General features: G+C 43.7%; 1 protein-coding gene across 6 annotated transcripts in view; it reads right to left on the bottom strand.

Moving 5' to 3' along the window:
- Positions 1 to 23,765, bottom strand: part of pde1a (phosphodiesterase 1A, calmodulin-dependent) — a 615,382-nt gene that overhangs the window by 402,515 nt on the left and 189,102 nt on the right. For all 6 annotated transcript variants that reach the window (XR_010975386.1, XM_068035559.1, XM_068035558.1 and 3 more), the window contains exon 3: positions 18,213 to 18,323. Coding sequence is in view for 5 of the 6 variants with exons in the window: in XM_068035559.1 (XP_067891660.1) it covers positions 18,213 to 18,323 (111 nt within the window). In the remaining variant the exon portion in view is untranslated. The remainder of the gene's footprint in view (positions 1 to 18,212; positions 18,324 to 23,765) is intronic.

Here is a 23,765-nt window from a genome sequence, read left to right on the forward strand (position 1 = left end):
TTGAAAACATTTTCTGAGAAAGAAAAAATCAGAAATGGAACATTTAAATGAATGGCATGCTAAGACATGTTGAAAACTTGTCTGTGTATCATAACTTTAAAGATGCATACGTCTTTGTATGTCTTAGACAAAATATCAGTTATTCATCATCCTATTTTCAGCCTGTAACATTTCAGAAATATTTACATGTCCAATTACCTTTTGAGGACATTATTATTGTACTTAATGTGATAAAAACAAATTTTAAGTATATAAGCCCAAAACATTGAATATTGATATGTCATTATAAGCAACAGTAAATGTTAACAAAAGTCTACATTGGCATTGAACCAAAATATGAAGCTTAGCTGCTTCTTCACTTATCTAAATGGTGGTTGTTGAACAGATTAATGTTGAAACCCACCATAGAAATTTGCAGATGTCTTTCTGGCTCTGAAAGGTGCATCACTATTAAGCTACCCATCTACTAGAAACTGCAGTGGAGTAATTATTTAGATTTTGTTTCAGTCACTACACCCAACATCATGTCAATTTGCAGTCAAGAATTATATCTTGCAGTATTATTGCTTGTCCTGAATCTTATTACCTCAGATAGAAAAGAAAATCTCATGTCTTAAATGTCTTTCACTAAACATGATTTAAAGAGACAGTTCAATCACCAGCTCCAATAAATAGGCAATTTATTTCATTAAGAGAGGCATGAGATTGCCTCGTCATTTTCAAGTGCACTGCACCAAGATCATTTTTCTCGCTAAAATAATTGAATCCAAAACACTTTCTCCAATGAAGTCAGTTATTGGAATCATGGGATGAATGAGGTAAAAAAAAGACATTGTATTTTGAAAAGATTTCGCTTTGATAGTACCACTCATCTACCAACAAATAAATTAAACTCATTTTCTAGACTTCTTATTTTACATTGTGAATGGAATAAGCAATAGAAATATTTTCAAGAGGCTCAAATACAACAAATTTGTATTTCAAAGCAATGGTAAAAAATATGGGCCAGGTTTTCCTGCAGTGGCAAGATTGGTGACATTCAGTTTAAATTTAGCCTTCAACAAATACCCAGCGAGCGCTGGGAGGGTGCATCGCAAGTATAGAAAGTAGACGGTTTGTGACGTCAGTCAGCATATAACACAGATTTGACTCAAGCAGTGCAATGTCTGACCTCAACGCTTTATCTAATGCACTCTCACAACTTCGCACAGCTGAACATGCATTAAGCAGCAGGAAGGCCCACTCCCTCCCCTCACACCCACAGTGCTATTTAAAGGGACCATCAACCACTTTCAGGTTAATTGCTGATTGATTTCTAGTTGCTCTTCTTCTTTGGCCTCCTTATCTCGAGACACAATGGGTAAGCGCCTGGAGCTGGTCAGTGGTGTGTGGAGCAGCGCCTGGAGTGGCTATAAATGCCAATTCTAGAGTGACAGGCTCTTCCACAAGTGCTGCAGAAAAATTTGTTTGTCGGAGCTGTTACACAGTTGGCTCTCCCCTTGCGCTTCTGTCTTTTTTCCTGCCAACTGCTAAGTCTCTTTGACTCGCCACACTTTAGCCCCGCCTTCATGGCTGCCCGCCAGCTCTGGCGAACGCTGGCAACTGACTCCCACGACTTGTGATCAATGTCACAGGACTTCATGTCGCGTATGCAGATGTCTTTAAAGCGGAGACATGGACGGCCGATGGGTCTGATACCAGTGGCGAGCTCGCTGTACAATGTGTCTTTGGGGATCCTGCCATCTTCCCTTCGGCTTACATGGCCAAGCCATCTCAAGCGCCGCTGACTCAGCAGTGTGTATAAGCTGTGGATGTTGGCCGCCTCGAGGACTTCTGTGTTGGAGATACGGTCCTGTCACCTGATGCCAAGTATTCTCCAGAGGCAGCGAAGATGGAATGAATTGAGACGTCGCTCTTGGCTGACATACGTTGTCCAGGCCTCGCTGCCATAGAGCAAGGTACTGAGGACACAGGCTTGATACACTCGGACTTTTGTGTTCCGTGTCAGTGCACCATTTTCCCACACTCTCTTGGCCAGTCTGGACATAGCAGTGGAAGCCTTTCCCATGCGCCTGTTGATTTCTGCATCTCGAGACAGGTTAATGGTGCCTGGTGGTTTGTCTTCTTCTTTGGCCTCCTTGTCTTGAGAGACAATGGGTAAGCGCCTGGAGGTGGTCAGTGGTTTGTGCAGCAGCGCCTGGAGTGGCTATAAAGGCCAATTCTAGAGTGACAGACTCTTCCACAGGTGCTGCAGATAAAATTGGTTGTCGGGGCTGTTACACAGTTGGCTCTCTGCTTGCACTTCTGTCTATTTTCCTGCCAACTGCTAAGTCTCTTCGACTTGCCACGCTTTAGCCCCGCCTTTATGGTTGCCCGCCAGCTCTGGCGATCGCTGGCAACTGACTCCCACGACTTGTGATATATGTCACAGGACTTCATGTCGCATTTGCAGACATCTTTAAAGCGGAGACATGGACGGCCGGTGGATCTGGTACCAGTGACGAGCTCGCTGTACAATGTGTACTTGGGGATCCTGCCATCTTCCATACGGCTCACATGGCCAAGCCATCTCAGCCGCAGCTGGCTTAGTAGGGTGTATATGCTGGGGATGTTGGCCGCCTCGAGGACTTCTGTGTTGGAGATACGATCCTGCCACCTGATGCCAAGGATTTTCCGGAGGCAGCGAAGATGGAATGAATTGAGACGTCGCTCTTGGCTGACGTACGTTGTCCAGACCTCGCTGCCGTAGAGCAAGGTACTGAGGACACAGGCTTGATACTAGTTTGTACTACTACATTAAGTTGGTGAAGTTTACAGGAGTGGTGTGGTATGTGGTGAAAGCCTTGGTTTTGACTTCAAGGCTTCTGTTCAGATCACATGCTCCCTTTCACGAGTGCTGTGGTTTCTACCCCCTTGGCCTGACAGAAGAATGAGCGAGTCAACACAGAGGAGGACAGCTGCTGGAAGAGGGAGGAGGAGCAGGGAGAGAAGAACTCTCAGCTGGAAGCCATATTCACCCAGGGTCTTCAGAGAGCGATTCTCCTAATGTCAACATCAACGAGGAACAGTGTGTGTGATGTCTCCATTTCACCCAGGAGATGCACACTGAAATCTGTCACCTGCTGCAAGCAAACCCACAGACTCACAGCAGGGCAAAGACAGCATTGCCAGTGGCTGTAAAGGTGACTATGGCCATGAATTTCTTTGCATTGGGCTCCTTCCAGGCTGCAGCACATGGCATCTCTAACATCTCATAGTTCGCCATCCACTGTTGTATAAGGGGCGCTCTGTATGCAGGAGAGGGGAATACATTGCATTCTTTCTTTCCAGAAAAGCAGGCTGTACATGCATACTGCTTCACCAGGATAGCAGGCTACCTTATGGTGCAGGGTGCCATTAACTCATGATACATTGCTTTACAGGCGCTGCACGTAAATTAAAGATGTACCACAAACACAAAGGGATCCATTCTCTCAGTGTCCAGTTGGTGTGCAACCACAGTCCGCTTGTCAATGCCCGGCAGAGTCATGGTGCCTTTATTCTGCACCAGTCCGCTTGTCCAACAGCATTTGAGCCACCATGAGACACCAGAGGATAGCTTCTGGGTGATAAGTGGTTTCTGCTGATCATTTAGCTTATGACTCCGATGCACAACCCACGCACATATGGCTAGCATTCATATAACAAGAGCCATGCTGCCACATGAAATGTCATTGACCAGACCATTGGGTGCTTAAGCAATATTTCCACTGCCTGGATGCTCTGGAGGAGCCCTGCAGTACTCACCAGAGTGCGTGTCATGAGTTGTCACGGTCTGTTGCACCCTATACAATCTCACTATCATGAGGGCACAGCCCTTCCCAACAGGTATATAGCAAGCTGCTGAGGAGGATGAAGAGTAGGAAGAAGAGAAGGAGGAGGAAGGCAGGAGGTAAACAACACATCCCCTTTCTGGCCGAGCTATCCGTGATCGGCTTATCTGACTGTGGTACCAGTGAATGCAACACCAATTCTACATTCGCCAACACCTTATCTTCCCTCTGTTACAGACCATCACAGTGTCCTGTTGGTCACAATGCTGAAATAAAAGCCAACACAAAATCAACATTCCAAAGCAACTTTATTAAACAAACCATCTATATTGCATGTAAAAGTCAACTAATCACAGTTTGTGCATTCTCTTAGTGCCTGTCTTCTGTGTGACTTTGCCTGTCCTAGTGCTCCTATGCAGTGCTACCCCAGTGGCTACAGCACAGCTGGCAGAAGACTGCTGACTTTCAGTGGGGGAGAAGGCTTTGGACTGGGCAACAGCAGTCTGGGCTGATTGGCTGCAGGCAACTGCCAGGGCATGCTCAGTGTGGCAGCAGTGGGAAGACAAATGCTGTCATTCTGAGAGAAGACAGCAGGTTCGTGCTCCTTGGAGCCACTGCCACTGCCCCAGGGTGGCACCTCAACAATCCTAGTAATCTGCTGGAGCACAGATTGCTGGACTTTGTGAGATCTTGCAAACCCCTCTGGGCACTGGAATCCACAAAAATGATGACAGCAGTCTGAGCCTGCTTCCATTTCAGCACTCAGACAATGGGTGGCTTCTGCTTGTGCTGCAATGGAAGATGCAACATCAGAAATCAGAGGCTGCATCATGGTTGGGTCTGCAAGTGTTCTCATGGAGTTGGCCATCACATCCAAGCTAGAAAGGATATATCCCAAGCTCTGCACAAAGCCCTGTACCAAGTTAATGCTGGACTTCTCCATGCTGCTTGACATTGGTTGCACCAATCATTTCAATGTACATACCCATCAGTGTTTTTCTGTAATAGAGTCATAGAGTCATAGAGCTATACAGCACAGAAACTGGCCATTTGGCCCATCATGTCTGTGCTGGCCATCAAGCACCTAACTATTCTAATCCCATTTTCCAGGCACTTGGCCTGTAGCCTTGTATGCTATGGCATTTCAAGTGCTCATCTAAATACTTCTTAAATGTTGTGAGGGTTCCTGCCTCTACCACCCCTTCAGGCTGTGTATTCCAGATTCCAACCACCCTCTGGGTGAAAAAAAGTTTCCTCAAATGCCCTCTAAACCTCCTGCCCCTTATCTGAAATCAATGCCTCCTGGTTATTGACCCCTCCGCTAAGGGAAAAAGTTTCTTCCTATCTAACCTATCAATGCCCCTCATAATTTGTATACCTCAATCATGACCCCCACTCATCCTTCTCTGCTCTAAGGAAAACAACCCTAGCCCTTTCAGTCTCTCTTCATAGCTGAAATGCTCCAGGCCAAGCAACATCCTGGTGAATCTCCTCTGCACCCTCTCCAGTGCAATCACATCCTTCCTATAGTGTGCTGCCCAGAACTGTACACAGTACTCCAGCTGTGGCCTATCTAACGTTTTATACAGCTCTATCATAACCTCCCTGCTCTTACATTCTATGCCTCAGCTATAAAGGCAAGTATCCCTTTTACCTTATCTACCTGTGCTGCTGCCTTCAGTGATCTATGGACAAGTACACCAAGATCCCTCTAACCTTCTGTACTTCCTCGGGTCCTACCATCCATTGTATATAATCTTGCCTTGTTAGTCCTCCCAAAATGCATCACCTCACACTTCTCAGGATTAAATTCCATTTGCCACAGCTCTCCGCCCATTTTACCAGTCCATCTATATTGTCCTGTAATCTAAGGCTTTCCACCTCACTATTTACGACACCACCAATTTTCATGTCATCTGCGAACTTACTTATCATACATCCTATATTCATGTCTAAATCATTAATGTACACTAGAAACAGCAAGGGTCTCAGCACTGATCCCTGTGGTACACCAAGGCTTCCACTTGCAAAAACAACCCTCGACCATTATCCTCTGCCTCCTGCCACTAGGCCAATTTTGGATCCAATTTGCCAAATTACCTTGGATCCCAAGGGCTCTTACCTTCTTATCCAATCTTCCATGCGGGACATTATTAAAAGCCTTACTGAAGTCCATGTAGACTACATCAACTGCTTTACCCTCATCTACACATCTAGTCACCTCCTCGAAAAATTCATCAAGTTAGTTAGACATGATCTCCCCCTGACAAAGCCCTGCTGACTATCCCTGATTATTCCCTGCCTCTCCAAGTGGAGATTAATCCTGTCCCTCAGAATTTTTTCAAATAGTTTCCCAACCACTGATGTTAGACTCACTGGCCTGTAATTACCTGGTCTATCCCTGCTACCCTTCTTGAATAATGGTACCACATTTGCTGTCCTCCAGTCCTCTGGCACCTCTCCTGTGGCCAGAGAGGATCTGAAAATTTGTATTAGAGCCCCTGCTATCACCTCCCTTGCCTCACATAACAGCCTGGGATACATCTCATCTGGGCCTGGGGATTTATCCACTTTTAAGCCCGCTAAAACATCTACTACTTCCTCCCTTTCAATGTTAATATGTTCAAGTATATCGCAATCCCCCTCCCTGATCGCTATATCTACATCGTCCTTCTCCACAGTGAAAACAGATGAAAAGTAATCATTTAAAACCTCACCTATTTTCCTTTATCTTGCCCGCCAATGTTTTTTCATGTCCCCTCTTCGCTCTCCTGATTACTTTTTTTTAAGATCCCCCCCCCCCCTACACTTTCTATACTCCTCTCATGCCTCTGCTGTTTTCAGTGCTCCGAATCTGCCATAAGCCTCCTTTTTTTTCCTGATCCAATCCTCTATATCTCTTGACATTCAGGGTTCCCTGGACTTGATGGGCCTACCCTTCACTTTAACGGGCACATGTTAGCTCTGAACCCTCACTATTTCCTCTTTGAATGACTCCGACTGGCCTGATGTAGACTTTCCTACAAGTAGCTGCTCTCAGTCCACTTTGGCCAGATTCTGTTTTATCAAATTGAAATTGTCCTTCCCCCAATTCAGTACCTTTATTTCTGGCCCGTCTTTGTCCTTTTCCATAACTACCTTAATTCTTACAGAGTTATGATCACTATCCCCAAAATGCCCCCCCACTGATACTTCTACCACTTGTCCAGCTTCATTCCCTAGGATTAGGTCCAGTACTGCCCCTTCTCTTGTAGGACTTTCTTCGTACTGGCTCAAAAAGCTCTCCTGTATGCATTTTAAGAATTCCTCCCCCTTTAAGCCTTTTGCACTAAGACTATCCCAGTTGATATAGGTAAGTTGAAATTCCCTACTATTATTACCCTATTATTTTTACACCTGTCTGAGACTTGCCTACATATCTGTTCCTCTATCTCTCCCTGACTGTTTGGAGCCTGTAGTACACTCCCAGCCAAGTGATTGCCCTCCTTTTGTTCTTAAGTTCTACCCATATGGCCTCATTTGAGGAACCTTCTAAGATATCATCCCTCCTTACTGCAGTAATTGACTCCTTGATCAACAGTGCAATGCCACCTCCTCTTTTATCCCCTCACCTATCACACCTGAAGATTCTATACCCTGGAATAGTCCTGCTCCTCCCTCAGCCATGTCTCTGTGATAGCAATAATATCATAATCCCATGTGCTAATTAATGCCCTCAATCCATCTGCCTTATTAGTAAGACTCCTTGCATTAAAGTAAATACAATCCAGCCTTGCATTTTTCACTTGTGCCTTAACAGGTCTATATTTGCTCTGCCTTCCAAACTGACTGTTTCTCTTCTATATTTGGCTGTGCCTCACCCCCCTACTGTACCTCCACTCTGTATCCCATCCCCCTGCCAAATTAGTTTAAACTCCCCCCAACAGCACTGGCAAACCTCCCAACAAGGATATTGGTCCCGCTCCGGTTCAGGTGCAACACGTCCAACTTGTACAGGTCCCACCTTTGCCAGAAACAGACCCAGTGATCCAGGAACCTAAAGCCCTCCCTCCTGCACCAAATCTTCAGCCATGCATTCATTTGATAGCCACAGCTATCTGGTCCCATTGCCGCAATGCATTCATCAGATAGCCACAGCTATCTGGTCCATTGTCCCAATGCCTTTGCAGTGTCTGTCCATAAGACCTCCCAGTCCCATGTGGTTAAAGAACCTCTTTTCTCCTGACAATCTCCTGCACCAGGGCCTCCAATGTGAATCGTAGAACCTTGGAGCACACTGTCTCACATGTTGTGCTATATTTGTGTCTTTCCCAGGTCACACTCATGTAATAAATAAAAGCAAAACACTGCAGATGCTGGAAATCTGAAATAAAAACAGAAAGTGCTGGAAATACTCAGCAGGTCTGACAGCATCTGCGGAGAGAGAAGCAGAGGTCTGGTTTCAGGTCGTTGATCTTTGGTCAGAAATTCTGACCCAGTTTTTGGTGCATCCTTAAACCACTTGGAGCTTCTAAATCAGGAGAGGTTGTGAGGTGAGGGGGATCTATGATGTTTATTTTTTATTTTATGATACAGCACTGAAACAGGCCCTTCGGCCCACCGAGTCTGTGCCGACCATCAACCACCCATTTATACTAATCCTACATTAATCCCATATTCCTACCACATCCCCACCTTCTCTCAATTCCCCTACCACCTACCTATACTAGGGGCAATTTATAATGGCCAATTTACCTGTCAACCTGCAAGTCTTTGGCTGTGGGAGGAAACCGGAGCACCCGGCGAAAACCCACGCAGTCACAGGGAGAACTTGCAAACTCCACACAGGCAGTACCCAGAATCGAACCCGGGTCGCTGGAGCTGTGAGGCTGCGGTGCTAACCACTGCGCCACTGTGCCACCCTGAGAAAGAAAATTAATTATGAGCATACCATCATCTTCAATGGCTTCAACCCACCACTGGCTATGGCTTTAATCATGGCTGCTCCAATAATGGTGAGCACCGGCTCCTCCACTGGGATCAGGACATGCAGCCATGCCTGCCTCCTGCCAGTTAGCTGCTGCCTGCAGTTGTTCGCCACCTTGTCCTGCAAGAGAGAACGAAGTGTGTCAATGAGTGTGGTGCGATGTGCTTGCCCTGACTTTTTTTTATTCATTTATGGGATGTAGGCGTTGCTGGCTAGGCGACCCATCCCTAATTGCCCTTGAATTGAGTGGCTTGCTAGAGGGCATTTTAAGAGTCAACCACATTGCTATGGACCAGGCAAGGACAGCAGATTTCCAGATGGGTTTTTACAACAATCGACAATGCTTTCATGGTCATGATTAGACTAGCTTTTAATTCCAGATTTATGAATTGAATTCTAATTTCACCATCTGCAATGGTGGGATTTGAACCCATGTCCCTAGAGCATTAGTCTGGGCTCTGGATTACTAATCCAGTGACAGTACCACTATGCCACCGCCTCCCCATTGAATAACTAGCAATGTGTGCAAGCTGTAATATCTGTGTGTGAGTCTTGCAGCAGTGCAAATTATGTGAGGCAAAGGTGATACTATGAATGCGAGTTATGAGACATGGTTGATAGAGATTGCTGAAAGGTGAGTGAAGGAATGGGGAGGTGGTAAATTGAGCATTGTACGAGACTAGTTCAGTCGCATTTGAAGATACATTCACTCACCTTGATCACTCGTTTGAGGTTATTGAACTTCTTGTGGCACAGCATCCAGGTCCTCACAGCAGCACTGCTGACATTGATCGCCACAGCTATCTGGTCCCATTGTCCCAATGCCTTTGCAGTGTCTATCCATAAGGCCTCCCAGTCCCAGACCTCTTTTCTCCTGACAATCACCTGCACCAGGGCCTCAAATGCCGGGTCGGAGAACCTTGGAGCACACTGTCTTGCATGTTGTGTCATATTTGTGCCTTTCCCAGGTCAAACTCATGTTTAGATTGACTCCCAGCATCTCCTCCAGTCAAAATGAACCTCCCTTTGTTATGAAAGTACTTCTATTTTTTGTTAAATATGTTTTGAGGATTCATATTTAAATTGTGGGAATAGATTAAGGCTAAAGATTTCATAGATGCTGGACATTGTTTTGTTGTTGAAAGTTCACTGAAATGACACTTGAGTTGTTGTGTTTGAAAACAACCTTTATTGGATAACACATGCCTTAAGATAAATAAATAACAGAAACCTTGGTGACTTGGGGGAAATGTTTACAGAGAAGTGACATATCAAGCTTTGTGAGGGTCAGGAATTGGTTTGGCTGCTGAGATATTGTTTTGGTTCAGTTGGGGTGTGGACAGTGTTGAAAAGCAATTGGTTTTGTAGCCTGTTGAAAAGAAACCTCCAGCTCATCTTTCCTACACCTCTCTGAGAGACCCTGAGAAATCCAGAGTGTCAGCACCTCTTTCGCTACCTCTTTGAAAAAACCCTACAAACCCAGAGTGTGATAACTGAAACCCCTGATGCCACATTTTTCCTGGGAAGTCCACCAGACTAATTCTCAACATCTCCAGAACAAACTGCTTTTGAAAAGATCCCAGAGACCCATCTCAGTGCACCCGGATGCCAGACCAAAAGGGACAACTGACATCCTTACATACCTTCTCTTTTTTCTTCAAGAATTAGCAAGTATTTGGCCAAAGTATTCTGTTTTTGTCTTTTTTTTTTGTAAAAGGCCTTTGCAGAGAGAATTTATTTTATTTTTTTCAGTGTGTGAGTTTGTGCGTGGAGTATTTAAAAAGGGAACATTCATATTTCAATCTGTGTGTTAATGCTTTGCTTCATTACTGGATAAGTTTTGTTTTTATAATAAACTGATAATTTTGTTGTTTATTTAAAGAAACCCAGTTGTTGTATTTTATTCTGGGATAAAGAGTATATGACTGACCATATCGGTAACAGAATAAACATTTAGAATATATTTTGTGACCTGTGGAGAAGTGGAACGTGAAAGGAGAATGCACTCCTCCTGCCTCGGTCATAACATATAATTGTGCAATTGTAAGTGGGGTGATAATTATTGAAAAGAAAAACACAAGTTTCTTGTGCGTTAGAGTGAAGTTTACATTACCTGAATGTATTTGTCAGTTGCTATGATCTTTCTGGAGCAGGGGTCTTCTCCTTGAGTGATTTGAGAAAATTAACCAAAGTTAGGCGAATAACATTGGCAGCAAATTTGGGGTTAGAGTTAAAATGAGGAGCTAATAAAGCAAACATAATTGAAGTAATAGCGCAGTATTTGCAACTGGAAGAAGTAGGCGGTAATCCAGATGGTAGTTCAGTTGAATAAGCTCGGATTCAATTACAGATGAAGCAGTTTGAGCTTGAACAGGAAAAAGAGATGAAAAAACTTGAGCTTGAACAGGAAAGAGAATTGACAATGAAGAAACTTAAACTTGAAGAGAGGAAGGCAAAAGAAAGAGAAAGTGAAGGAAGGGAATTCGAATTTAAAAAGCTGGAATTAAGACAAAGGGGTGGCCTTGACTCCAGTGAAAATTTTGGTGAGGAAAGAACTGACCCCAGCCCAGGACCCAGCAGACAGCTGTTTAAATTTGTGAAAGCCCTCCTGAAGTTTGAGGAAAGTGACGTAGAGGCATTTTTCATTTCTTTTGAAAAGATGGACAGATGAAGTGACTGAAGGAAAGCTGGACACTGCTTATGCAAAGCAGGTTGATGGGCAGAGCTCATGAAGTTTATGCTATGCTTTCTGAGGAGACTTCTGCAAATTATGAGATGCAAAGAAGATTATTCTCGCTGATTATGAGTTATTCCCTGAAGCCTACCAACAGAAATTCCAGAACATCCGGAGACAGCCTGGCAGACCTTTATAGAATTTGAGAGGGTAAAGTAAATTAATTTTGATCATTGGATGCGGGCACTAGAGATATAGGCCACAAATGAGAACCATAGGGAAACAGTTCTCATAGAGTCAAAGAGTCATAGAGTTGTACTGCATAGAAACAGGCCCTTTGGCCCACCGCGTCCATGCCGACCATTATGCCTATCTATACTAATCCCACCTGCCTGCATTAATTCTATATCCCTCTATGCCTTGTTCATTCAAGTACCTGTCCAGATGCCTCTTAAATGTCGCTACTGTTCCTGCCTCCACCACCTCCCCAGGCAGCTCATTCCAGATACCCACTATTCTTTGTGTCAAAAAGTTACCCCTTTGATTCCCTTTAAACCTCCTCCCTCTCATCTTAAATCTATGCCCTCTAGTTTTAGTCACGCCCTACCATGGGAAAGAGACTCTGGCTATCTACCCTATCTATGTCTCTCATAATTTTATATACCGCTATCATGTCCCCTCTCAGCCTCCTTCGTTCCAGGGAAAACAGAACCAGCCTATCCAATCTCTCTTTATAACTCAAGCCCTCCAAACCAGGCAACATCCTTGTGAATCTTTTCTGCACCCTCTCTAGCTTAATCACATCTTTCCTGTAGTGTGGCGACCAGAACTGCATACAGTACTCCAAATGCAGCCTAACCAACGTTATGTGCAACTGTAACATGACGTCCCAACTCTTGTACTCAATGCCTCAGCCGATGAAGGCAAGCATGCCATACGCCTTCTTCACCACCCTGTCTACCTGTGTTGCCACTTTCAGGGAACTATGTACTTGCACCCCAAGGTCTCTCTGCTCAACAACACTCCCCAGGGCCCTGCCATTCACTGTATATGTCCTGCCCTGGTTTAACTTCCCAAAATGCATCACTTCACACTTGTCTGCATTAAATTCAATTGCCACTCCCTTGCCCACTTTCCCAGTTGATCTATATCCTGTTGGTAACCTTAGACAACCTTCTTCCACTATACCACCAATTTTGGTGTCATCTGCAAACGTACTAATCATGCCCCTTACATTCACATCCAAGTCATTAATATATATGACAAACAACAGAGGGCCCAGCACCGATCCCTGCAGTACACCACTGGTCACCAGCCTCCATTCTGAAAAACAACCCTCCACTACCACCCTCTGCCTCCTATCACCAAGCCAATTTTGTATCCAATTTACTAGCTCACCCTGGATCCCATGTGTTCGAACCTTCTGGACCAGCCTACCATGCGGGACCTTGTCAAAGGCCTTGCTAAAGTCCATGTAGACAACGTCCATTGCCCTGCCCTTGTCAATCCTCTTGGTCACATCCTCGAAAAACTCAATCAAATTCGTGAGATATGATTTCCCACGCACAAAGCTATGCTGACTATCCCTAATCAGACCATGCCTTTCCAGATGCATATAAATCCTGTCTCTCAGAATCCCTTCCAATAACTTTCCCACCACTGATGTAAGGCTCACTGGCCTGTAGTTCCCTGGTTTATCCCTGCTGCCCTTCTTAAATAAAGGCACAACATTAGCTATCCTCCAGTCTTCTGGTACCTCACCCATGGCTAACGATGATACAACAATATCTGCCAGGGCCCCATCAATCTCCTCCTTTGCTTCCCATAGCATCCTAGGATACACCTGGTCAGGCCCTGGGGATTTATCCACCTTAATGTGCTTCAAAACCTCCAACACCTCCTCCTTTGTAATGTTGATATGCTCCAGGATATCGGTGTTCCCTCCCTTGAACTCATTAGCTTTCACGACCTTCTCCACGGTAAATACGGACGAGGAATATTCATTTAAGACCTCGCCCATTTCCCGTGGCTCCACACATAGATTACCACACTGATCCTTAAGGGGACCTACTCTCTCCTGGAAGAATTTAAAAATTCACTCCTTCCGTTCGTAAGAACCCATGTAGAGAACCAGAAGGTGTCAACAGCCAGACAGGCAGCAGAAATTGCTGATGATTATGAGCTTGTTAACAAGCCTAAACCCTTTGTCTGTTACCCTTACAAACCCGAGAAGGATAGAAGGTGGGAGGGTGAAAAGAAGGCAAGTAGCCAGAGACAAGAAGGGACAGCTGGGAATGCCCCAGGATCTCCTCCTCAGGCCAGAAAGGAAGATACTGAGAGTGGAAGTGAGGTCCGAAAGCCTAAGTGTTACCATTGTCACCAGGTAGGACACCTTCGTGCAGAATGCTGGAAGTTATGGGGTACACAAGGCCAATGTAGAGAAAGGGGCCCTGACCAAGAGTACGACTGATCAAGCTGTAGCTCTGACTGCATCTGTAAGGATCATTTCAACAATGAAGAGAAACTGGATAGGCTAGGGTTGTTTTCCTTAGAGCAGAGAAGGCTGAGGGGGGGACCTGATTGAGGTATACAAAATTATGAGGGGCATAGATAGGGTAGATAGGAAGAAACTTTTTCCCTCAGCGGAGGTGTCAATAACCAGGGGGCATAGATTTAAGGTAAGGGGCAGGAGTTTAGAGGGGATTTAAGGAAATTTTTTTTCACCCAAAGGGTAGTTGGAATCTGGAATACACTGCCTGAAGGGGTGGTAGAGGCAGGAACCCTCACAACTTTTAAGAAGTATTTAGATGAGCACTTGAAACGCCATAGCATTCAAGGCTACGGGCCAAGTGCCTGGAAAATGGGATTAGAATAGATAGGTGCTTGATAGCCAGCATGGACACGATGGGCCGAAGGGCCTGTTTCTGTGCTATATAACTCTATGACTCTAAGTACAAAAAACACTGAGTGCGGGGATCATGAACAAGATACCTGAGAGTTATAGGGAATTCTTGTCAAAATGAAAAGTACCGCCTTATCCCTCAGGTGAGGCAGGTAAATCTATAGTTATACTGAGGGATACAGGAGCCACCCAATCTCTTTTGCTGGGGAAAAGCATAACATTTCCACCAGAAAGCGCACTGAATGCCAAGTGAATGTTATCGGCAGGGAGTATATACCCGTACCTTTGTATCGGGTACACCTGGAGTGTGACATAATGTCTGGAATGGTAACTGTAGGATTTGCCCATAGTTTGCCTGTAGATGGTGTTTACCTACGCCTGGGGAATGATTTGGCTGGAGTGAAGGTAGTAGCTTCTCCAATAGTCACGGAAAGACCAAGTGAAATTAAAGAGACAGAACAGTTGCTGGAAAAGGTTCCATATTTTTCCTTCATGTGTGATGACCCGAGCAGTGGCTAAACAAGTCGGTAGACTGTGTAGGACCTTTACTGAAATCAAAAGTGGGACATCAATATATACTCAATATCATGGATATGGCTGTTCAGTTCCCAGAGGCCATTCCCTTGAGAACAATTTCTGCTAAGGTAGTGATAGAGACATTAACCCAGTTCTTCACTAGATATGGATTACCGATTGAGATTCAGTTAGATCTAGGTTCCAATTTTATGTCTAAGTTATGGGGAATTTGGGTATAACACAGGTAAAGTCTTCAGCATACCACTCACAGACACAAGGGGCTTTACAACGATACCATCAGACCCTCAAAACAATGATCATGGCGCAATGTCATGAATGTTCCCATGATTGGGATAAAGGGCTAAAATTTCTTTTGTTTGCCTCTAGGGATTCACTTAATGATTCCACTGGTTTTAGTCCTTTTGAATTAGTTTACGGACATGAAATAAGAGGTCCTCTAAAACTAATCAATGAAAGGTTATTGAAACAGAGGGACGAATCTTCCATGTTAGATTAAGTATCTGTGTTCCGCGAATGGCTCATGAGAGCGTGCAAAGTGGCTCAGGAACACATTAAAGCTTCACAAACAACCATGAAGAAACAGGCAGGCAATCATGCCAAGACCCAAACATTTCAACCAGGAGATGTGGTGTTAGTATTACTGCCTTTACAGGTTGAACTGCTGAAAGCACGGTTCAGTGGTCCACATTTCTCCTAGAAAGCCTACCAATCTAATTCTCAATATCTCCAGAACAAACTGCTTTTGAAAAGATCCCAGAGACCCATCTCCATGTACCCGGACACCAGACCAAAAGGGACAACTGGCATCCTTACATATCTTCTCTTTTTTCTTCAAGAATTAGCAAGTATTTGGTCAAAGTATTCTTTTTTGTCTTTTTTTTTGTAAAAGGCCTCTGCAGAGAGAATTTTTTTTCAGTGTGTAAGTTTGTGCATGGGTATTTAAAAAGGGAACTTTCATATTTCAAACCGTGTATTCATGCTTCGCTTCATTACTGGATAAGTCTTGTTTTTATAATAAACTGATAATCTTGTTGTTTATTAAAGAAATTTGGTTGGTGTATTTTTTTCTGGGATAAAGAGTACATGATTGACCATGTCGGTAACTGGGTAAACATTTAAAATATATGTTGTGACCTGTGAAGAAGTGGAACTTGAAAAGACAGTGCACTCCTCCCACCTCGGTCATCACACCTTTAAAGAGGTGTAAACTGTCTCGCAGGATAATTTGACCTCATGCTTGTCTCTCATGATTTTGCTGCACTGATGTAAATGAGTAGGCAACACGAGATTTGCATGCTGCCTGCATAGGAATGAACGGGCACAGGTTAATCCACATTGTGATCCCTGCATCTGTTTTTGGGGGCTGTCCAATTTTTGCTCCAAGAAAGTTTACATCTCATGCAGTCTGTCAACTTCATAAGTTGTTTAAACATGAACATGAGGGCCCAGTCAACTATGGTGTAGGGCAATCATCATTGACATATGGGAAATATTGATGTAGAATGTGGCATCATTAGATGCGTCGGAGTCCCATTTCTTGTACTTCTACTTTCACTGCTTCCTCTCCCTCCCAAAACCACAATAGGGTTCTCCTTGTCCTCACCTTCCACCTAAACAGCCCCCACATTCAATGGACCATCCTCTGACATTTCCACCTCCAGCATGATGCCACTATCAAATAGATCTTCCCTTCCATTCCCCGTTCAGCATTCTGAAGAGACCATTCCCTCTCCGACACCATCACCATCACATCCAACACCCACTTTTCTTCACAAAGCACCTTCCCATGCAAGCACAGGAGATGTAATGGCTTCCCTCTTACCTCTTCCCTTCCACCATCCAGAGCCCCAAACACTCCTTCCAGGTCACACAACCATTTACTTGCACTTCTTTCAATTTACTATACTATATTCGCTGCTCACTATGCATGTTCCTCTGCACTGGGGAGACCAAATGCATATTGGGGACCACATTGCAGAACACTTCTGTCCAGTCTGCTCTGGTCGCCTGTCATTTTAATTCTCTGCCCTCTTCCCATTCTGACCTCTCTGTCCTCAGCCTCCTACACTGTTTCAATAAAGCTCAATGGAAGCTCGAAGGACAGGACCTTATCTTTTGATTATGTACTTTACAGCCTTCCAGATTCAACATTGAGTTCAACAACTTCAGATCATATCCAGCACTCCCATTTTTTGGACAGCAGCTGTTGGTAATGATTGTGCTACTGACATTTACACCTCCTCCAGATGCATCTTTTGTTTCTTTACTTGTCTCATTACCATCTCCTTTTTGCCTTGCACTATCAACCCTTTTGTCATTTAATCTCTCCTGCCTTTGAGCCAATCACAGACCTTTCCTTTTGTTCTTTACTCCCCTAATTTCCCTCCCTCTGTACTTGCTTAAAACCTCTGACTTTTTCTAGTTCTGATGAAAAGTCATCAACCTGAAACATTCAGCTGAATTTTTTTCTGCCCTTGGAGGTGAGGGGGGGGGGAAGCAAAATGGCTGGGGGCATCGTTCCTGACCTTATCCGGGCCCCCTGCCGTTTTGTCTGGGGTGGGGAAGGCTGAGACGAATTAAGGCCCTTAAATTAATGGCCACGTAAGGGCCTCTTCCAGCCTTCATCTCAATTTTTGGGAAGCTGGAGGGGCCCACCGTCACCCGGAGATGCTGCCAAGTAAAGCCTGGCGGCCTCCTATTGGGGTCAGGGGTTCCCCCCCTCTGGGGGCAAATCAGGGTCCCAAGAGTGTTCCCCCCCACCCCCCCCCCGGCAGCAATTGCTGCCCCCCCCACTGCTGGGATGACCCCCCCCCCCCCCCCCCACTCCCACACTAAGCAACAGCTCCCCCCCATGCATCGCTGAGGCCTGTCTGAATGGCCCCGGTAACCCTGACCTCACTTATCTGTCCTGGGGTTTTCTCTCCCCTCGATGCTGCAAGACGTCCTGCAGTACTGGCAGGAGCCACTGCTCCCACTGCCACTGCAGGTACTGAAGAACTGCCGGCCTACCAACCAGCTGGCAGCTCTGGAGACGGGAGCTCATCCCTTAAATGGGCAGCATCCCCAAGGGCGGGAATTATGGAAATCCTTGTACATTATCTACTCAAAAAACCTAAATATATGTACATTTTATATATAATTCCTACATTACAAAAGTACTGCAGTTCAATAATACTTCATTGGCTGTAAAGTCCTTTGAGGCGTCCTGAGATGGTTTTGTTCTTTTAATGTGAGCAAGATTTTAGACTGAAGTTGAAGAGTGTAGAGATAGTAACATCTCGTGTTCAAAGTGCAAAAATTGATCATAAGGAAAATACTTACAACCCCTGCAAGCGAATCCACATTTTCTCAGGATTGTCTGGTTTGAGAAACTCGAGAGAGCTGCTGTCAAATTCCTTCATCTCTGTGGGTGAGGATTCCATGGTGACAATTCTGGGATAAAATAGTTACAATTAGACTCAGGTTCAGCAACTTTAAACAACTGTCAGTGCAGGGCAATTCCCAACAGACAGGCATGCTTCACAGCACTTTCCTTCCAAAACATTTTTCTTTTAATCAAGGATCAATTGCTTTTGGTTATACCCATGGTGTCAACTTTTTTGAATAGCAACAATGGCAGACGTTCTTGAATGCATGGCAGTGCTTGAGTTTCAAACGGTAGATCAAACACAATCACTGAGAATAACTTGATATTAAAGCTGCAGATCCATAAAGGTTTCTCTGAGATATTTGCAAAAAGTATTCAATCTATTCAGATTCTCCCAATGATCCTATTCTCGGGATTAATCTGAAAGATTTAGATATTACCCATAATTTTGATGTCTGATGAAGCCACTTGAAGATTAGGACAGGAGGAAGTAGACAGAACTGGGTCATTGCAATCACCTTCCTCTAGTCCTCTTAAAGAGAAAAACAGATACTTGGTAAATGGCTGTGCAGTCCTACAGACAAACAGAAGAACAAATAACATCTTCACAATTCAGGGAAATAAATTGAGAGACAGATCGGATGTCTCAGCACAGAACAACATCACCTTTGAAAACAGAAATCCAGATAAAATAAAAATCATGGAGCTCCACAGGTTGTTATTTAAGAAGTACATGTAACAGCTGACGGTGAAGTCATGATTATTCACCCTCTCCGAGCAACTCTGCTGAGTAGGTAACTGTCAATTTAACCAAGAGATTTAGTAGCTGCAACTCTATCAGTGTACTGCGTCCTCTGGAAATTTTTCTGCAAATCCCACATCTAAGCTGTATTCAAATATTTTTTCAGTGGAAGTATAAAGCGAGCTCAAAGAACATTAAATGTTAAAATCCTTATTTTGTCAAGGTGCCACACCATTCAAATTACATTGTTAGTAGCTCACAGGTAAAGCACCAAGATCAGTACAATCCCTCATGCTGGGAATATAATAATAAGATTAATGAAACTTAATGACCAGTTAAAAAGTAAACAGGAAGCATGCATGATTTGTGAAATATATTACACTAATATCTAAAAGATTAAAAATCCCTTTTATGTTATGAATTTTACTGCATCCATGTTTAGCAAAGACAAACTGACCTTAATTCCTTCTATGCTAGAGCACACCAATTTCAATTCTATAAAGCTGCACTGTACTACGTTAGTTCTGCATCATCTCGTCTCATTGATTATTAACATTGCATTATTACAAGAGCTTTGCGTGTTGTTATGATACAGCCTACACTAACCAGTGACTAAAGTGGCAATATACATTAAAATCTAATTCCATAATATGCCCATAGATTAACTGGTTATTCATCGTGTTGCTAAGTGTGGGACTCCGCTGTGTGTCATGATTATTTCACCGCACTCCAAAGTAATTCATTGCAATCAATGCATTTTGGGATGATTCCAATAATTGTGATGAGGCGCTTTATAAATGCATCTTTTTCCTTTCTTTACTTTATTAATTCCCTATCACTCAGTCCTGCTAATTTGTTGACAGTACTCATATGTCAGCATTGCAGAAAATGTTAATAATTATAACATTTGGAGATTTATAATGTATGCACAAGTTTTGCAATACAGCCCTTGTAATTCATCCACCACCACCACCTCCCACCCACCACCTCACAATTTCCATTTCTATATCATAATCTATTTTATCATCTAGAGGACTATGATACTAAGCCAGATTATAAAGAAAACTGAAAATAGAAATGAAATAATCAAATACAAGCATACAAATATATAGTAAATGGTACAGTCAAGGTGGTGACTGACAAAGAAAGAATTAAAGTAAATCTGTCCAAGCCGAAAAACAGATTCACACATAAAACTCCAAGGTTAGGAGATTCTGACTTGTTTCAATTTCACTCCAGGTTTCGACAAGCATTACAGGAAATGTTCTGTGGAGCTCCCTGTCAAGCAAACTCAAATACAGAAATAAACAGCAAAATATTTACTTTTAAACCTCATAATCAGAGGGCCATAAGATGTGAGCTAGGTCTGCAAGTAGAATAAAGAAGCAGTAAAAGTAACCTTTACTGGCTGATGAATGTTTACGGCTAACATTTGGGTAATCCCATGCCCTTGATTTGGCTCTAGAAATCTATAGCTGCCAACATTTAAAAGAACCAGCTGTCCACCCCTATGATTAAACAAAGTCAACTTGATTTTATGAAAGGAAAGTCGTGTTTGACAAATTTATTAGGGTTTTTTGAGGATGTAACTAGTAAGGTGGATAAGGGAGAGCCAGTAGATATAATATACTTCCAAAAGGCGTTCGATAAGGTGCCACACAAAAAGTTAATATGCAAGATAAGGGCTCATGAATTTGGGGTTGGCATGGCTAGAGGATTGGTTAATGGACAAGAAGTAAAGAGTTTGGATAAACAGGGCATTTTCAAGTTGGCAGCCTGTAACTAGTCGTGTCCCGCAAGGATCAGTGCTGGGTCCTCAGCTACTTACAATTTATATTAATTTACTTAGACAAAGAGACAGAGAGTAATGTATCTAGGTTTGCTGACAATACAAAGCTGGGTGGGAATGTAAGCTATGAGATGGACACAAAGAGGCTGCAAAGAGATATAGACAGCTTACATGAGTGGGCAACAAGGTGGCAGATGGAGTATAATTTGGGAATTGTGAGGTTATTTACTTTGGTAGTAAGAATAGAAAAGCAGAATATGCAGACGTGAAATTTCCAAATGTTGATATTTGGAGGGACTCGGGTGTACTTATGCAAGGAACATAGAAAGTTAGCATACAGGTACAGCAAGCAACTAGGAAGGCAAGTAGCATGTTGGCCTTTATTGTAAGTGTAATATTACTTGTTCCTTGGGTATGTGAACTACCAAGATTCACAGGAATGCATATAATATCCAAAGAACACATGGGTTTTTATTATAACGTAAACTAGAACAGATATATACACACAGATACTACAGCAGTACATCTACACAGGTCTAACTCTGTTGGGCTCCACCCACAACTCCCTAGTCATATCTAAAATGACATCACTTCCTCTGGTAATCTTCACTTACAGCCTTTTAAGGTGGTCCCACAACATCTGTCTTTTTTCTAAAGATATAAACATATATACAATATTGCAGCTCGGACTAAATATACATGATTAAAAGAAAACGTTATTTATAAGCAAGCAAGTTTGATACTCTTAAAACACAGAGGATGTTTGTTTATTCATCCCGATCTTGTTATTGTGAACCTCTTCCCAGAGCTGACCTGGTCTCGATGACTCCTTTGAGACTCTGGTGACTCAAAACTCTGGTTAGCATGTTCTTCCCGTGCTCGTAGCCTCTGTATGTTTATCTTCAGACTTTATCTTTGAACGTGCCCGCAATGCCACAAGGTTGTCACATATAGTGTTGTTGTTCATGCTCTCCGAGCTGACTTCGGTTCTGTCTGAGAATCATACCGTTAGGTAACAGGATCTCGTATGATCTGGGCTGGTAGTATATCCGAGCAACCTCTGCAGGATACCAAGTTCCTGATGCATGTTTGAAGACTCTGACCTTCTGTTCTACTTGCAATCAAACTAATTCTGATCCTGCTTGATGCCTTCATCTTCCCTTGTTTGGAAAGCTCAGAAAAATTATGACTGGCAACATCATCAATCATCGGCAATCCCTCTGGTCTATAGGTACTTGCTGCAACGAACTGAAGCCCGAGGAAAGCCGTCATATCGCCTCTTTGTGTCAAGACTCCCAGCCTTTGTGTCGTCCTTTACAAGTACCGACCCAATACACTCAACCAGGATATTTTCAACCATCTTCGGGACGTTACTGACTTCATGTATTTTGACGGTTCGTAAACCTCGGCATACTGGAAGTCCTGCAACAGCTGGTCCAGCTGTGTCTACAATGTAAAACATTTGTGGTAGCCATTCGGAGCTCCCAAAGCTGCCCTATAAGGTTATTGTTCCCATACACTTGATTGGAGAACCATTGTAGGCCGTCAGCCTAGCTATGATAGGTCATACTATAGATTCCCATTTCTTCAGATACATGTCCTTCAGTATATGGATGGTAGCATATTTACACTTGCTCCAGTGTTTATTTTACTCTGAGCTTATGCTTACCACTATTCTGTGGATATATAATCCAGATCATGGCAAATGCCTCAGATTGTTTAGTTTAGTTTATGTTTAGAGATACAGCACTGAAACAGGCCCTTCGGCCCACCGAGTCTGTGCCGACCATCAACCACCCATTTATACTAATCCTACACTAATTTTTCCCTACCCTATATTTCCCTACCACCTACCTATACTAGGGGCAATTTATAATGGCCAATTTACCTACCAACCTGCAAGTCTTTTGGCTTGTGGGAGGAAACCGGAGCACCCGGAGAAAACCCACGCAGACACAGGGAGAACTTGCAAACTCCACACAGGCAGTACCCAGAATTGAACCAGGGTCGCTGGAGCTGTGAGGCTGCAGTGCTAACCACTGCGCCACTGTGCCACCCAGATTGCGTAATAGCATTAACATGTTGATTCATTTAACTATATGAAATGCTTGCTTGTTGTTTATATGAGTGCCTTCTTACAATCTGCCTCTTTGCTGACCTGATGTAGCTGCTTGGCTTTTGTTGAGTGTTGGCATACCTCTTGTTGCATTTGCCATCCTGTCTTGCAGACATTCTCTCTGCATGTGATCTGCCGCCATCCCTGTGTACAGTACCTGAGCTTAGCCTTCTGCACTGCCTTGTCCAATGTCCTCGCATGCCACAAGCTTTGCACTGGTCCTGGTATGCTGGACAACTGTGAATTAGGTGAGTCAGGCCACATTTGACACAAGGCTTAGCAAATTTCTGAGCCTTGGTTACCATACAATTATCGTAGCAACCCCCAACACTTGTAACTGTTGGTGCCCAACCATGATGGCTTTAAATTTTTTCTATCATTGCGTAGTGCATCTATGGTGTGCCCGTTCTTCTTTTCTAGCAAGTAGACATGATTACAAGTTCTATAACCCATTCCAACAATTCAATATCTGCAACGTTGCATTCTTGAACTTTGTCTCAGAACATTGCAACAAACCGGTCAATGGACACATCTCATCTTTGCCGGTAGGTCATAAGCTCAATCCTGTCTACTCGAAAATTGACCTTTGCCTTGAGTTGATCTTCTAGGAATTTCCTTAGCTTGCTAGGGTCCTTCTGATCCTCAGCTGACAATCCTGATGTGTTGATCCATTGCAGGCCCTCGTTCTTCAGTATGATCTTGATTTTCATAGCTTGTTTCTCAGGTTCACTCACTTCTTTATTCAGGAAACACAGTTCCATCCATTGTCAAAACTGTTTAAATTCAAACGCTATGTGCGATGCCTTCCAATCCATAACTGGATATCTGAAAGCCATTTTCTGGATGACCTGCATTTTACA

The sequence above is a fragment of the Heterodontus francisci genome, chromosome 7 (assembly GCF_036365525.1).
Source record: "Heterodontus francisci isolate sHetFra1 chromosome 7, sHetFra1.hap1, whole genome shotgun sequence".
Lineage (NCBI taxonomy): Eukaryota > Metazoa > Chordata > Chondrichthyes > Heterodontiformes > Heterodontidae > Heterodontus > Heterodontus francisci.